The sequence below is a fragment of the Apis florea genome, unplaced genomic scaffold (assembly GCF_048593485.1).
Source record: "Apis florea isolate Af1SG1 unplaced genomic scaffold, ASM4859348v1 contig_3158_pilon, whole genome shotgun sequence".
In the NCBI taxonomy this organism is placed as follows: Eukaryota; Metazoa; Arthropoda; class Insecta; order Hymenoptera; family Apidae; genus Apis; species Apis florea.
The window spans coordinates 2,132,799-2,146,079 of record NW_028256713.1 but is presented as its reverse complement, the minus strand read 5'-3'; the positions used below and the strand labels follow the sequence as shown (position 1 = coordinate 2,146,079).

The 13,281-nt window shown below is 38.8% G+C and overlaps 2 protein-coding genes across 3 annotated transcripts in view; one reads left to right on the top strand and one right to left on the bottom strand.

Annotated features, from left to right (window-relative positions):
* LOC100871677 (phosphatase and actin regulator 2) overlaps positions 1–13,281 on the top strand; it is a 310,790-nt gene that overhangs the window by 22,573 nt on the left and 274,936 nt on the right. Inside the window, exon 1 of one of the 2 annotated variants that reach the window (XM_086909578.1) lies at positions 10,355–11,895. The exons of the other annotated variant lie outside the window; for it this stretch is intronic. Coding sequence (XP_086765704.1) covers positions 11,862–11,895 — 34 coding nt within the window. The 5' untranslated portion in view covers positions 10,355–11,861. Of the gene's footprint in view, positions 1–10,354; positions 11,896–13,281 lie in introns of those variants that run through there. 2 annotated transcript variants of the gene reach the window in all.
* On the bottom strand, positions 1,246–2,860 carry LOC105736963 (uncharacterized). The gene is made up of 3 exons (XM_012493889.3): positions 2,623–2,860; positions 2,329–2,476; positions 1,246–2,041 (listed from the first exon to the last, which is right to left on the bottom strand). Exons 1-3 carry the CDS (start codon positions 2,858–2,860, stop codon positions 2,023–2,025), a joined length of 405 nt encoding a protein of 134 aa, XP_012349343.1. The 3' UTR covers positions 1,246–2,022.

The window sequence follows — 13,281 nt, the reverse complement described above, 5'->3', positions numbered from 1 at the left end:
GATCGAAGCAATGAGTATTGGATGGTGGAGAAAGATTCACGCGGGGATTCACGTGTGATTTTAGACGAGTTGGTTGGTATTGGTTGATATCAGGAGGAAAGTTGGCGGATAATTTTTTTACCGGATTTAGAACGTGATCGATATGTATTGTGAGTGGAACAATAGATGTTGGATGTTGCGATGGAATGTGTATTGTTAAGTTTTCATCGCGTCTGCACGGGAAAATTATTACACGAGTTAAGAGAATTATGTTTCTCGAAAAATTATCGAATATAACAATTGTGTTTATCATAATTATGTTTTAAAACAAACTTGCGAAAGCTTACAGAGAGACTAATCCCCGCAAACTAAAATTGCGGAGGTATAATGGAACGTGCGTCGTGATAAGACAAATTCAATATTCCACTCTCTCAAACGACGTTGATCACTAATTAAGTTACTCGAGGCAAATCCGTGAATATTGCAGGAGAGTCGTCGATAATGATAGGAATTGTTCGCTAAATGGAGTTTATAATCCGTTTATACGAACTATATTATGTTATACGTTTAACTCGAACAAATATCACGTTCCAATAAATCGGAAACAAATCGTCAAATCTGAATCATTTAAAAAAAAAAAAAGATTCTTAGATATTCACTCATAAATATCGCAATTTAAGCAAGGTTTTTTTTTCACGCTGATAAAAATCGAACATCCATTATCTCTCTTTCGAATTCCAAAGATTTCAATTCTTTTTATCGAGTATCACCACGCGATCGTTTCCATTCGGGATCATCGAGCTTCTCTACAAATTCCCAGAGGCTTTCTATTCCTATTCTAGATCCAACCGGTGGAAACTTGTCGCAATATACTTCGAGCCACTCGATCCAGATTCCCCTCGAGCTTGGAAAATCGAAATCTCGAAAGATTCAATGAATCGGCCAAAGAATCTCGAGTAACTTTCCCATAATCGCCATTTCCTTTATACCAATTGTTAAAACTATGCGTTACATCAATGCACCGAGATTCGATGCGATCTTAAATTATTCAGTTTTAAATTTCAACCACTATCTTCGAGTTCGACTTGTAAACTCTTCGATGGACCTTAACCTTTTTATCGTCTCTCCTCTCTCGAGATGAATTTTAAGGATGCCGAGACTCTAAAGCTACTTTTTTTTTTTTTTGCGTTCTCGGTTTACAGAGAAGTTCTTGGCTCGTGTCGTGGTTTCGTGGAATTTGGATTTAATCGAATATATTTGGACAACTTGCTTGTTACACTTGTGTGGTTAATTTATTCGTATCCGGTAGAAAAATATATACAAAATATGCCAGATAAAGCTAATAAAAAAATAATATACATTTGATTCTTAAACTATATAATATAATTCGTTTAATAATAGAAGAAATTTGTCAAATCGTCCTGCAAATGCAATAATTGTTTCAGCTTAAATACTTGTCGATGCAAAACGAATAACATGTTCCTAAAATAAAATCTCCGAGGATTTCGAATACAATTTACTAGTAAATAGAATCGACGACAATTAACATCGGTGGGATTAAAATTGGATTTTCTCGTTGTCATTTTCAAATAAATCTATGGATATTTCCATCTCGGTATACAATTACAGATACAAATTCTTAATTTCTTCGATTGATTCACCAAATTGACAAGCTTTCCGCATCGAAGATGTTCCACGATTCCAATTTGTTGATACACTTAACGTTTTTTAATTGTCTTTTCGATCTTTTTTTTAATCGACACGCACGGCAGTTTCGATTGAAATTCGTTTGTTCAATCGTTTTTCAATTAAGAATTCGCGCGATGACGATTGGCGTTGATTAAACGATCGTAGTTACAACAATATGAAAATATATGTAAAACTATTTTGTACCTATTTAGTAAGTTAATTATTAATTTACGATGTCAGTTCCTCGTCGGCAATCTGATAAGCTATCAATTATAACAATTAATTTAACGCGATTAAATATAAATTTATGATGGTCATCGAAACCGGTGGTTATAAATCGAAGAAGCGTCGAATTTAACGACCCCATCCGGCCCTGTAACAAGGAAAATTTTAATTGAAAATTATTCTATCTACATACATACACACACACATATATATATATACACGTCATCGTGTCCGCGTATAATTTTATTTTACGTGCTTAATATATCATGCAGTTTGGCCGAAGAAACTCGATTATTAATAGAATATAATTAACCGGCGAACAATTAGTCAATTAACCTTCTTATTAGATTTAATTTCATGCACTGCGAATTTCTGCGTGTTTCAATCTAAACGTTGTACACCGATAATTATTAATAAACGATAAATTTTCTTTACCCAACGTTGGCGTACGATATGGTAGATGATCTTCGTTCTAACTGGAAACTGCCAACATCGATGTCATCTTGGTCGTAATACGGTCTGATGAACCAAAACGCGTATGGATAGTACTGAATACTTGTTGGTGCAAACACCTCGCTATCATCTGCATCCATCGAATCCAAATTTATTAATCATTTCCACGAGTTAGTTTAATTTTCTTCATTAACTTTAATATTTATCGTCGCATTTCTTAGATCCATTTTCGAATCGTTTTCAACAATATGATTATCGATCGGTTAAAAAACTTACTGTTTTGCTGAGGAACGGGTTTCGCGACGACGATAGTGAAAATTAAGCAGACGATGCAAAGGGACGCCACGCTTTTCGCCATGTTTTCGCTGTTTCGAAGCTCGAACGAAACCGAAGTCCAGTCTGACGATCCCTCATACCTTGATCCTCTCTTATATACAAACGCGATACGCACCATGACACACTGATCTGTTTGTGCTGCAACAAATAACCTGTTAATCTCGTTCGCAAAACGCATCGAGAATGACGAATCTTGCTAATGAGAACCGCAATCTTGGATAGATTGCGTGTAAATCTTTAGTTCGTTTCGCATGAAAACAGTTTAGTTTTATCCGTTAATACGTTTAAACAATATCTCATATGTTTATTCTCTGCTTTTTTACGTTTTATAGGGTATTGTGTTTCGTTGAACGGAAAAAACATTATATTTCTGGTAAAAATTTTGTTTATTTAAAATTATTAACTTTGAATGTTCGAATATACGAATGATTTAACGATTTGCGAGATCTTTTAATATTATTATTTTTCATCATCGTTAATTAGTTAAAAATGATCGTTTCAGGCTTTAAGAAGGTTATCGATCAAAATGAAGACATTTTTCTGAGAGTATATTACAAGTTAACTTGCCATTTTAGTAAAAAAAAATATGAAAAATAGATAAATTATCGTTAGACTATTGAAAATAAAAGCTAGGGCTTCACAAGCCTTATCCTTGACAATAAGTTTAAAGAAATTTACGTTGTCTTTTTATTTTTCTTCGAAGATTTTTTTATAAATAAATGGAACAAAATCAATTAGCCAGAAGAAAAGAGGAAAAAATCTTTAAGCTAAAATTGTAACAAGAGTCCTTAGAATACAACACAAAGAATGTAAATATACATATATAATAATAAAATATAACGACATACGAGTGCAAAGGGTTAATATTCAATTCTTACAATTTTTCATTCGCATGATATATTTCTTCAATCTAATTAATTCATCGCGATAAGATCCCAAACATGTTACGACGCATCGTGTCCATTTCCAAGAACGAAAAACACCATCGCCAAACCCAGAATACATGGAAATCTGCGTTCCAATATAATTTTCGCGAGAAACAATGAATACCAGGAACGACATGTGAAACAGAAAATACGGAAAATTATGACGGGTCTATAAGTTGACACAGCTTATGTCAAGTGAATCGTGTTTACCATACATCATCGTCTCGATCATCGTTTTCAATTCGTTGACGATTATACCGCAAATTGTTACCGCGAGTTAGCACAATCATCCCGGTTGAAATTGTTAAAATGCCTTCTTATCTCGGCTCCGTGTTTACCATCGTTTAAATCCCACTTTCGTTATCATTATCGTTACCGAATTAATGTAATTTCCTACTTAGGCGCACGCGCTCTATTATCGTCTACGCTCCTCCGATAACCAAATTCCTCCTCCTCCTCCTCTTTCTCGATGTGGCTGCATGATAACGAGAATACGTAATTAGTTTCGGTAATTATCAACGAGTCTAAGGGGCCTCGAATAACGAATCCATATTACCGCATTATTCATGGAGTAACGCTAGTATTTGCATAACACTCTCGAGATAAGAGGAAAAATACATACATCTGAGAATAAGATGAAACTGTGGAGAACTCTGTTTAGGGATTAAAATTAAAGAAATATTTTTAATCCACGATATTCGATTATCTCGATTTATTCGATCGACTCGCAAAATCTTTCGAACGGATTGTTTCAAATCCAACGATTCGCGAGGATCGTATCGATTTCTCGCAATAATATCGCCCGGGAAAAGGAAACTTTGCCGACTGTCGAACAATGTCGCGTTTTGCCACCAATAACCCTCCCCTCCGTGGAAACTTGCGAGATACTTGTTTCATAAAGGCTATCGCCACGGTTGGTTGTTAAGAGCCCCCTATCCGATTACGATTGTTGCCAAGGTCTTATGGCTTTATGATACCGCCGCTACTTTAAACTGCTAATGCAATTTCGCGGTACAATGAACAATAGGATCAACAGCGGAAAGTTCGGGCTATCCGATTGAACTCGAGCTAATTGGAGAGTTAGCTTCGTCGATGATGCATCGCCTACTCCCCCGAGAAAGCGACGGATTCTTGCCATTTGACGCTTTGCTTTCGTGGATTTAATTCATATATACCCTCGAATTGAATTCATCTTCGATGAAATTTCTATGACTTTCTAGCAAAAATCGTTAGAGTTTAAAATTTCTGTCTTGAAAATCAGTTGCACCACGTCAACAACGATTATTCTATAAGTATCTTATCCATGTATTTGTCCATTAAATGAACCCTCGATATATCTTCTATATTCCATCGTAATTCCATTAAAAGAAGAAATTGCATCGAATTGCAGGCGTACGCTCGGCGAGGAGACGATTCTCTGGTCGATTATTTAGGTTGGAAACGAGCAAGCGAAGAAGAAACGGTCGACGACCAATCTTTGTTCCCGCGGAAAACCTGTCCACTGGTTTCTCCGGTTTTTCGCGCTTCTGTATTGTCTCTTCGTACACAGAAACGGAAAACACACGGTGTCACGTGCGGCATAGTGAATGGACACGAACGTTCATTGAATAGTTAAGATCTGGTGGTGGCGCGCTTCCGCTGACGACGAGGGGGCCTTTGTTCCTTTCGTCGAGCTAGTCCTCTCTCTCGTTTTTCCTGCGTGGAAAAATCGAAGTCGAGTCGTATTTTCAACAAAGCTGCGTTGATAGCCCTCTTCGGAAAAATCGACTATCAATTTCGTGTTCACGTTTATCCGATGTTATTACGGAATGCTGGATTAACGAGAAGTTTTTTTTTTGGGGGGAGGGATGGAAAAAAATTTGAAAAATTGAAAGTACCAACTTCAAAGTGATGGCATTTTTTTTTAAACGATTTTTTCTCTGTTGATAGAAAATTGGATTTCGTCGTATTTTGAAACGACGTTGAGCATTTTTTTTTTTTATTTTTTAAATAGAATAAATGGGGTTTTTTTTTTTAAAAGATGTCGAGTTAACGCGTAATTATTATTAAAACTAATTATGTGAACAATTTGATGGAATATCATGTGGAACATTGTCAACAAATATTTAGCTTCATCGAAGATAACGTTAATGGAATTTAATTAAAAGACACTTATCTTAATTAAAATGTTCTTATCTGATCATCATTTCCTACATGTAAATTCATTTTTCCTATTCAAAACGCGTGACAAGTACTTATGTCATCGTAAGATATGTAACGACATTGAAAGATTCTACGATGGAAAACAAGTATCAAAAAAAGAAGAGAAAAAAATAAATCAAAAGAACAACTTTTTACCGACTCTAATTGTAAAGAGATATGAAGCCACTCCAAAAAGCGCGACGTAGAAGGAAAGGAAGAAAGGAATAAAAAGCAGGGGAGAAAAAATTTGAATGCTTGGAAATAAAACTTTTTGCCTACGAGGAAAGGTTGCGAAAAGCCCACTGATACGATAAAAGTCTCGAAAATATTTTATCGCGTTACATCACAACACCGTGATTCTCCGGCGGAAGAACAATACGCTCGTTCCATTCAATCCCTGAAAAACCGCCGGAAGCGGGCGACGATCCAATTAACCGAATTGCCGTAATAATCGTGGCGCGGAAACAACAAAATCCATTGGCCATCTCCCCGTGGAGAAACATCGGCCCCGTGTTATACGCGGTAATTATCCCGAATTACGTGGCGTGTTTAGTTTCAGTTGATCCACGTCGCCATCAGAAATTGCGCGACCGGCCCGTTTCTGTCGTGCTGAACACGCTTGTTATTCGATCCAATGACGGCTCGTAGCCTGGCCACCGTAATCGTCGTGAGAGCCGCCATTGTCCAGGATAGTTGGACGGCCGATACCGTTGCAAAGATTATTGCCCTTGGCACACATTCGTGTCTCGTTCAACACGAATTCAACCTCGCCCCTCGTTCAACCATCGTCTTTTATCATCCGTATCCGTCCGACTATAGACGAGAAATGTGAGCTGCTCGAAGAAAATGGCGCACGTGACGATGCCATTCGATCTTTCGTTAAGGAAAAAAACTTGGCCTACTTGAAATTCGTTTTACACGTTCGTTTCTTCTCATTAACGCGAAGAGAGGAAATTTAAGAATTATCAAAGAAGATTAGGAATTGTTGAACGAACACTTTGGATTAAATCTAAATTTTCCCTAAGTATTTATTTAATTTCGAAAAGAGAAAAAAAAAATTGTATTATTCCTCCAATCTGAAAATTAATCTCGAGAAGATCGATACACTTACGCGTACTTGCACAAAGGTCTAGGTATTCTTAGAGCATCCATACTTAGCTCCTCTCTGCTATCGAGAGAAGGAAAAAAAGAAAGAAAGAAGGTACGAAAGGGGTTGCGTCCCATGATAAATCTACTCGCGTGTCGGCCAGCCATCGATCCCATTCAGCCACTGGCCCATTGTCGTGCTGGGTAATTCCTCGTACAACAATTTCCTCGCAACGAGAAAAAGGATCCTCTTTACGCCTCGTACGTGTTCCAGTCCGATCACGTTTCGGGCTGCTTTTCGACTTTCAACGGCCGCTTTTGGGATTCGATCGACGGAGAGACTAATACTCTTTCCGTCGATGTCGCGGATTTTTCTCGATCGAGATCCCTTTGGAACCTTGGATTGGAACTGTCCCGCTTTGGCGCTACGCAATAAAGGAACGGGAATCGAATCGTTGGAGCTGGAACGTCTCGAACGATGATTCGAATGAAGGAGGTCGATTGGAAGGTGTACTCTTCGATGTGGTCAATTGATTTAGGAGTGGCGCGGAAGTTGTTGCTGTGTGTGTGTGTGTGTACACACTTGGAAAGAGCGTTTGACGGTTCACCGGTCTCTTTAACTTCTTTGCTATTGGTTTAATAGAATGCGAATCCAGTGAAAGGATTGTACGAAGTGTAGAGGAGTTTTTACGTGTAATTGTAACTCTTTGTATAAAGATTCTTTTATTATAAAGACTTCAAAGTAGAAAGTTGATAAATTTTGTTTGATTAATTTTTCGACCGTGATGGTTCGAAGGATGACTCGTAATGTCGTGGTTTAACACAGCGATCTTAGAAGTTGGACGAATTATTCTAATTTGTCTGTTGCGAGATATTTGCCAAGGTGGATTTTCTGGTCGGTTCCCTTGATTTTGCATAACGCAAATGTGGAAGCAACGTGGAGATAGTGGAAACGTTGTTAGCTTCGAGGTGGCGCGTATCTACGCGTTCCTCACTTTTCTCTTCTTCTGTTGTACTTGATTTCATTTTTCTTTTTTATTTTATCGACGATAAATAAAATTTAATCAATTTTAATCAACAAGATCCCCGAATAAACGTATATTTATTTCTCCGTTTTATATTTTCTTCCTTCTCTCCCTTCCCTATTTAACTTCCTTGTTTGAATTATTATTTAAGAACATTCCCAACTTTCGAAAGGAGTTCTATTTACCGTTCTCTCGTTGTCGTTTCCACGCTCAAGGACGAGATTTATCGAACGTGGTTAAAATGAGGTTATTGCCGATGTATTTGACTATTGGACTTTGTGAGCGAGTGCAAAACAGATCACGATGCTCTAATTGAAACGCTCCTTCTTCTATTTATAGCTATTTATTTCTTGACGACGTTCGTGTTAATTTTCGATACATTTCTTGTAAATATTTCTCTTGATTCTCTTGATCGATTTTAACTTTATACCTTTCAATAATATAAATAAATTTGAAATTAACCGATGCATACAACCTACGAGGTTATTCAGAGATATCGTTGGCAATATTCGAGTATTTATCCAAGCGTAGATTCCTTTCTAATATCGGTAAGAATTATGAATGAAGGCGAAGGTTGTATTAGAATATATTAGCAATTATGAATTACAAACGTGTTCAGCTATGCGACACGATTGGTATGAAAGGAAAAGCTCGACACGATCAGATTATGAATTAATTTCGAAAGTGCTGCGCACCCCGCACCACTGCCTACGCCGTGTCGCAATTAATAACCGCCAAGATGTGCAATTATTGCCGTTCCACGAAAGTAAAGTAACTACGAACACGCGTGGAATTTCCATATACGTTCGCGGGTAAAAACGAATTTGAATTTCGAAAAGAAGAAAAAGAAGAGAAGTAAAAAAAAAAAAAAAAAAGCTGTAATTCGAGCCCACGAAACCGGTTTTTGTGACACGGAATGACAATTACGAGGAATGTCTGTCGCGTGACGGTGAAATTCATGTCATCGATGCGCATACGCGGTAATCGTCTCGTTGGAAACAAACAAACACGAATAATTTTACGATGAATTAGTTTAAATCCTGGATAATTTCGACCTTCATCGTTGTAAATCGTCGTTCCTCGTTGTCGATCGATGAGTGATTCATTTAAAAAAAAAAAAAAAAGTTCTCGCAACAGGCCGCTATTTTCTTTTTTCCACATTATCGCAGCCAGAGTTATTATTAAACACGTTCCATCGATTCGATATGCCGAGCACGGCGTGCAATTCTTTGCGTCGTGGTATGCATCGAGCTTGATTCGATATCGGTCCACGCGGAGCCGGGTCACGTGACGTCGACTGACTTGGACGTCGACGAGAAGAATATCGATGAATAAGGTGATTTCGAAGCGTAGGCAAATGCATAATCTCGGTGAAAGGATCGTTAATCTCAAGGTAGCCTATATCGGTGATAAGTAATTATCATGAAAACTGTGTTCAACTTCTCGTTCGAGAAGTTGCGTGTGCCATCGATTGACGAGAATTCCAAAAATTTCATCACAAAGATGTTGAAAAATTCGTTCGAGGAGCGTATCTTCGTTCGTCCTTTATACATCGATCTTATGGCAGCTCCGTAACAATTCCAAACCCACAAAAATTCTCCAAATGAAAATTCCAAAAATTTCGTCAAAGGGGGATTAATTACTTGAAAAATTTGTTCGAAGAGCCTATCTTCGTTCGTCCTTTTATACCAACTCTGTACAACAATTCGAAACCCAGAAAAATTCTCCAAATGAGAATTCGAAAAGTTTCGTCAAACGGATTAATTACTTGAAAAATTTATTTGAAGAGCGTATCCTCTTATGGCAGCTCCGTAACAATTCCAAACCCAGAAAAATTCTCCAAATGAGAATTCTAAAAATCAAAGGGATTAATTACTTGAAAAATTTATTCGAAGAGCGTATCTTCGTTCGTCCTCACCAACTCTGTACAACAATTCCAAACCCAGAAAAATTCTCCAATTGAAAATTCCAAAAGTTTCGTCAAAGGGATCAATTAGTTGAAAAACTCGTTCGAAAAGCGTATCCTCTTATGGCAGTTCCGTAACAATTCCATAAAAATGAGAATTCCAAAAATCAAAAGGATTAATTACTTGAAAAATTCGTTCGAAGAACCTTCTCTACGTCGATCTTATATAACTCCATAACAATTCGAAACTGAGAAAAATTTTCCAATTTCAGCCGAAACGAAGGCAATCCAATCGTTCCACGAAAATCCTGCGACGAAATCCCATCGTTGTGCGTAAATATACACGTTAGTCGAAACGTGTACGTAACAAACGTGCTCGTCTCCAGAAATCGACTCGTCAATCCTCGAGGAAATAAAATTGGACGGACACGCGACGATGTCTCGCGGTCGGATCGATCGAGATCCCATGACCTTCTTCCTCCCCGCGTCTGCAAGTCCCGCGGCCTATTTGCGTCGGTTCGGTCCCTATAGGTAGTGCCATCGATACCAGTCTATTCTCGGCCACGTACTACCACGACACACCATGGCTGGCTCGCTCGCTGCCAATCAAGCGCCGCTCGGTTGGTCACAAAGCTTCTCTGCCTGCCTTTCCTTTCCCGCCAAGGGGAGGATAGGCTGACGGGTGGATCGGCGTGTGTCGGTATAATTGAGGTGACGGAAGCCCGGCAAGGTGCGGTGGCCACGTTCTTCAACCATGTAAACAGCTCTCCAGTATATCGGATACCGTTGACGAAGGCGGGCCGTGCGCGGTTTCTCGAGAATTTTTCCACGAGTCAAAGAGAAGGCGCCTTACGCCTTCGCCTTCCACTTCCACTTCGCCATTTTTATCCTGAAAATTTTGATCGTTTCTCCTACGAGAGGTGTAATCGAAAGAGGAGATTTCTCCCCGTTTGAATATGGTTGCGATCGAAAGCGAGGAACGAATGGGCTGTTCAACGTGGAGCGATTAAACGTAGATTAAATAGTCGTAACGACTAACGGTTTCGAAGGTGTGATTACGAACAGTTTGCGATATCAACTCGCGTTAGTGAGAATATAACATCGGATTAGTCGGGTGGATCGATGGAAGCCTCGCAACGAGGCGTATCCACTGTCACGCGACACGGTTCAAGTGCATCGTCGTCGAGCAAGTGCAAACAAACAAACGATACTTTCCTCCAACATCGAGAATAAGAACAACTTCGACAACGTTTGTGAATCAATGAATTATCGGTTAATCAATCGTGAAAGGGATCGATTATTCTTAAACGAAACCGAAGAAACGTTCGTCATTGTTTAAGGAAGCTTGCACAAATCGCTCGTCCATCGATTCTACCTGCACTGTGCTAACGAATGCATACGCGCGTGTTTCGCGAATGGTGATTAACTACCGTTTAATGAAATTTCTCAAGAGACTCGGTTGAAGAAGAGAGATCGATTATACCTCGCCCTCGAAACTTTCGTTCCATTTCGGCGAACCGAGAGGCCGCGTGGACGATTGCACGTTGGCGAAAAGAGTTTCTCTTCCCGACGAGCTCAATTTAGTCGGAGCCTCGTCTCGAATACTTGGAATACGGGATAAGAGGAGGTTGAAAGGGAAGGAAAAAGAAAAAAAGAAAAAAAAGAATTTCTTGTTTACAACGAGACGCTCGGTGTCTGTCGAGCGAGATAAAATCGGTGGTGCTCGATGCAAATCCGCTTCGATCGAGATCGTTTCGTGAATATTGAACGGGGCGCACGATCGAATCGATCGGAGGAGAGACTTGGGTGCGCTTCCTTGTTGAAAGCGAGCGAACGGTATCGCGTACGATGAGGAACGGTTCATCGGAGAACGTTCAGGGTCGGCCTTGCTATTTCGCGTGACACCGTTCCTGGACGGACACCGTTCCATTCCGGACATCGTGGACCCTGCTGTGTTTTCCTGCTCGAGCGAATATCGGTCGGGATAGCGGCCGATGATACCGTTTTTGCCGATATACCCTCGATATCGTGCAACGGTTCCCGGTGCTTGGTGAGATGAGCTTGTTGCGATTCGGCCCTTTCAAGGATGGTATGTGTCCATTTTCATTTGTTTCTCTATTTTGTTCACACGCGACAGATCAATAAATAATTTCTTTCCTGTTCCTGTTAATCTATTTCTTCTTCTTTTAATTGTTCGATAGATTTATGTAATTTGACTGATAAAATATTGCGTCTTTGGGTAAATTTGATCTCTCGCGAAGATAGAATTCAATGGCACGAAAGTTAAATGTATATATTAGTTATATAGTTTATAGATCGATGAGAGTTTAGTCATTTTTCTGCTCTCATTTTCACGAGGATCGTTTATTCGTATCAACCATTTTTGTAAAAAGAAAAAATTCTATCTCCTTTCTTCGCGATAACACGAGCTCATCCCGATTTATCGATAAACGATTGTCCATCGTGCAACAGAATGAATACAAAGGATTTTTTTTACGTAACGTCATACGGCGCCGTCGATGGAAAAACAGATAATAACAGACAACTCGATTATCCCGCGTCGCATTGTCAGAAATGCCGATTCGTCCAAGATATCTCTTTCTCTTTTTCTTCCTCTTCTCTTTTTTTAATTCGTGACAAAGCACCTCTCAAAAGAGTAACCCTTTGTGGGTCCCGAATCCTATTTTCTGCCCGTTTCATTCATCGTTGACAAACATTAGAATTATTTGGATCGCCGTGGAAATCCATTAGTCTGATTGCATTGACCACGTGCCGCGGAGGGATACGCGTGTCGCGAATTAATTCGTCGGGCGAACGAATCGTTGAAGTAGGCACGCGCGATTTATCGATGCCTTGACTACCTGGAATCGGTTGTGTACGTTTGCGCGTCGCGTTGGAATGCGACGAGATTAAAAGCGAGATATTTCGCGTTTGAGAATGCCGGTTATTTCGTTTTTTCGATAATGAACTTTTTCGAACAATAATGCTTCGTCTGGAAATTTTTCTTCTTCTTTCCCCATTGAATAATGTTTTTTTAAATATTTTATCTAATGTAATAACTTCGATTCGTGAAACTTTGGAAATTAGACTTTAACAAACTTATTTATACGCAATTACACGCAATTATATTCGTTTAGAATTACTCGATTAACGTACATCGTTTGCACAAACCGTGTAATGTGATAAGAGCATCGATAATTTCGAAGTATTTTTTGAAACTTTGAATTTTTTGAAAATTAGACTTTATAACAAGTTTATATTATTATTTATTTATGTTATTAGAAATTCAAACGGTAGTTTATTAGTCGCATCGTCAACGTGCATCGTTTGAAAAATTGCATAGAAATAATATTTATTCGTGAAATTATACTATTGCGCTTCCTTTTCGAGCAAACGTACAGATATTCACGGTGTGCGCTCTCGATGCTTATTACAGCCACTTACAAATACAGTAATGGATATAAAACGATCGAGT

Excerpts from the sequence above, each read along its gene's own strand:
- LOC105736963 (XM_012493889.3), bottom strand. The coding sequence starts at position 2,860 with ATGCGTTTTGCGAACGAGATTAACAGGTTATTTGTTGCAGCACAAACA. Across the intron at positions 2,477-2,622 it reads ACCCGTTCCTCAGCAAAACA|ATGATAGCGAGGTGTTTGCA; the intron begins GTAAGTTTTTTA and ends CGATGGATGCAG.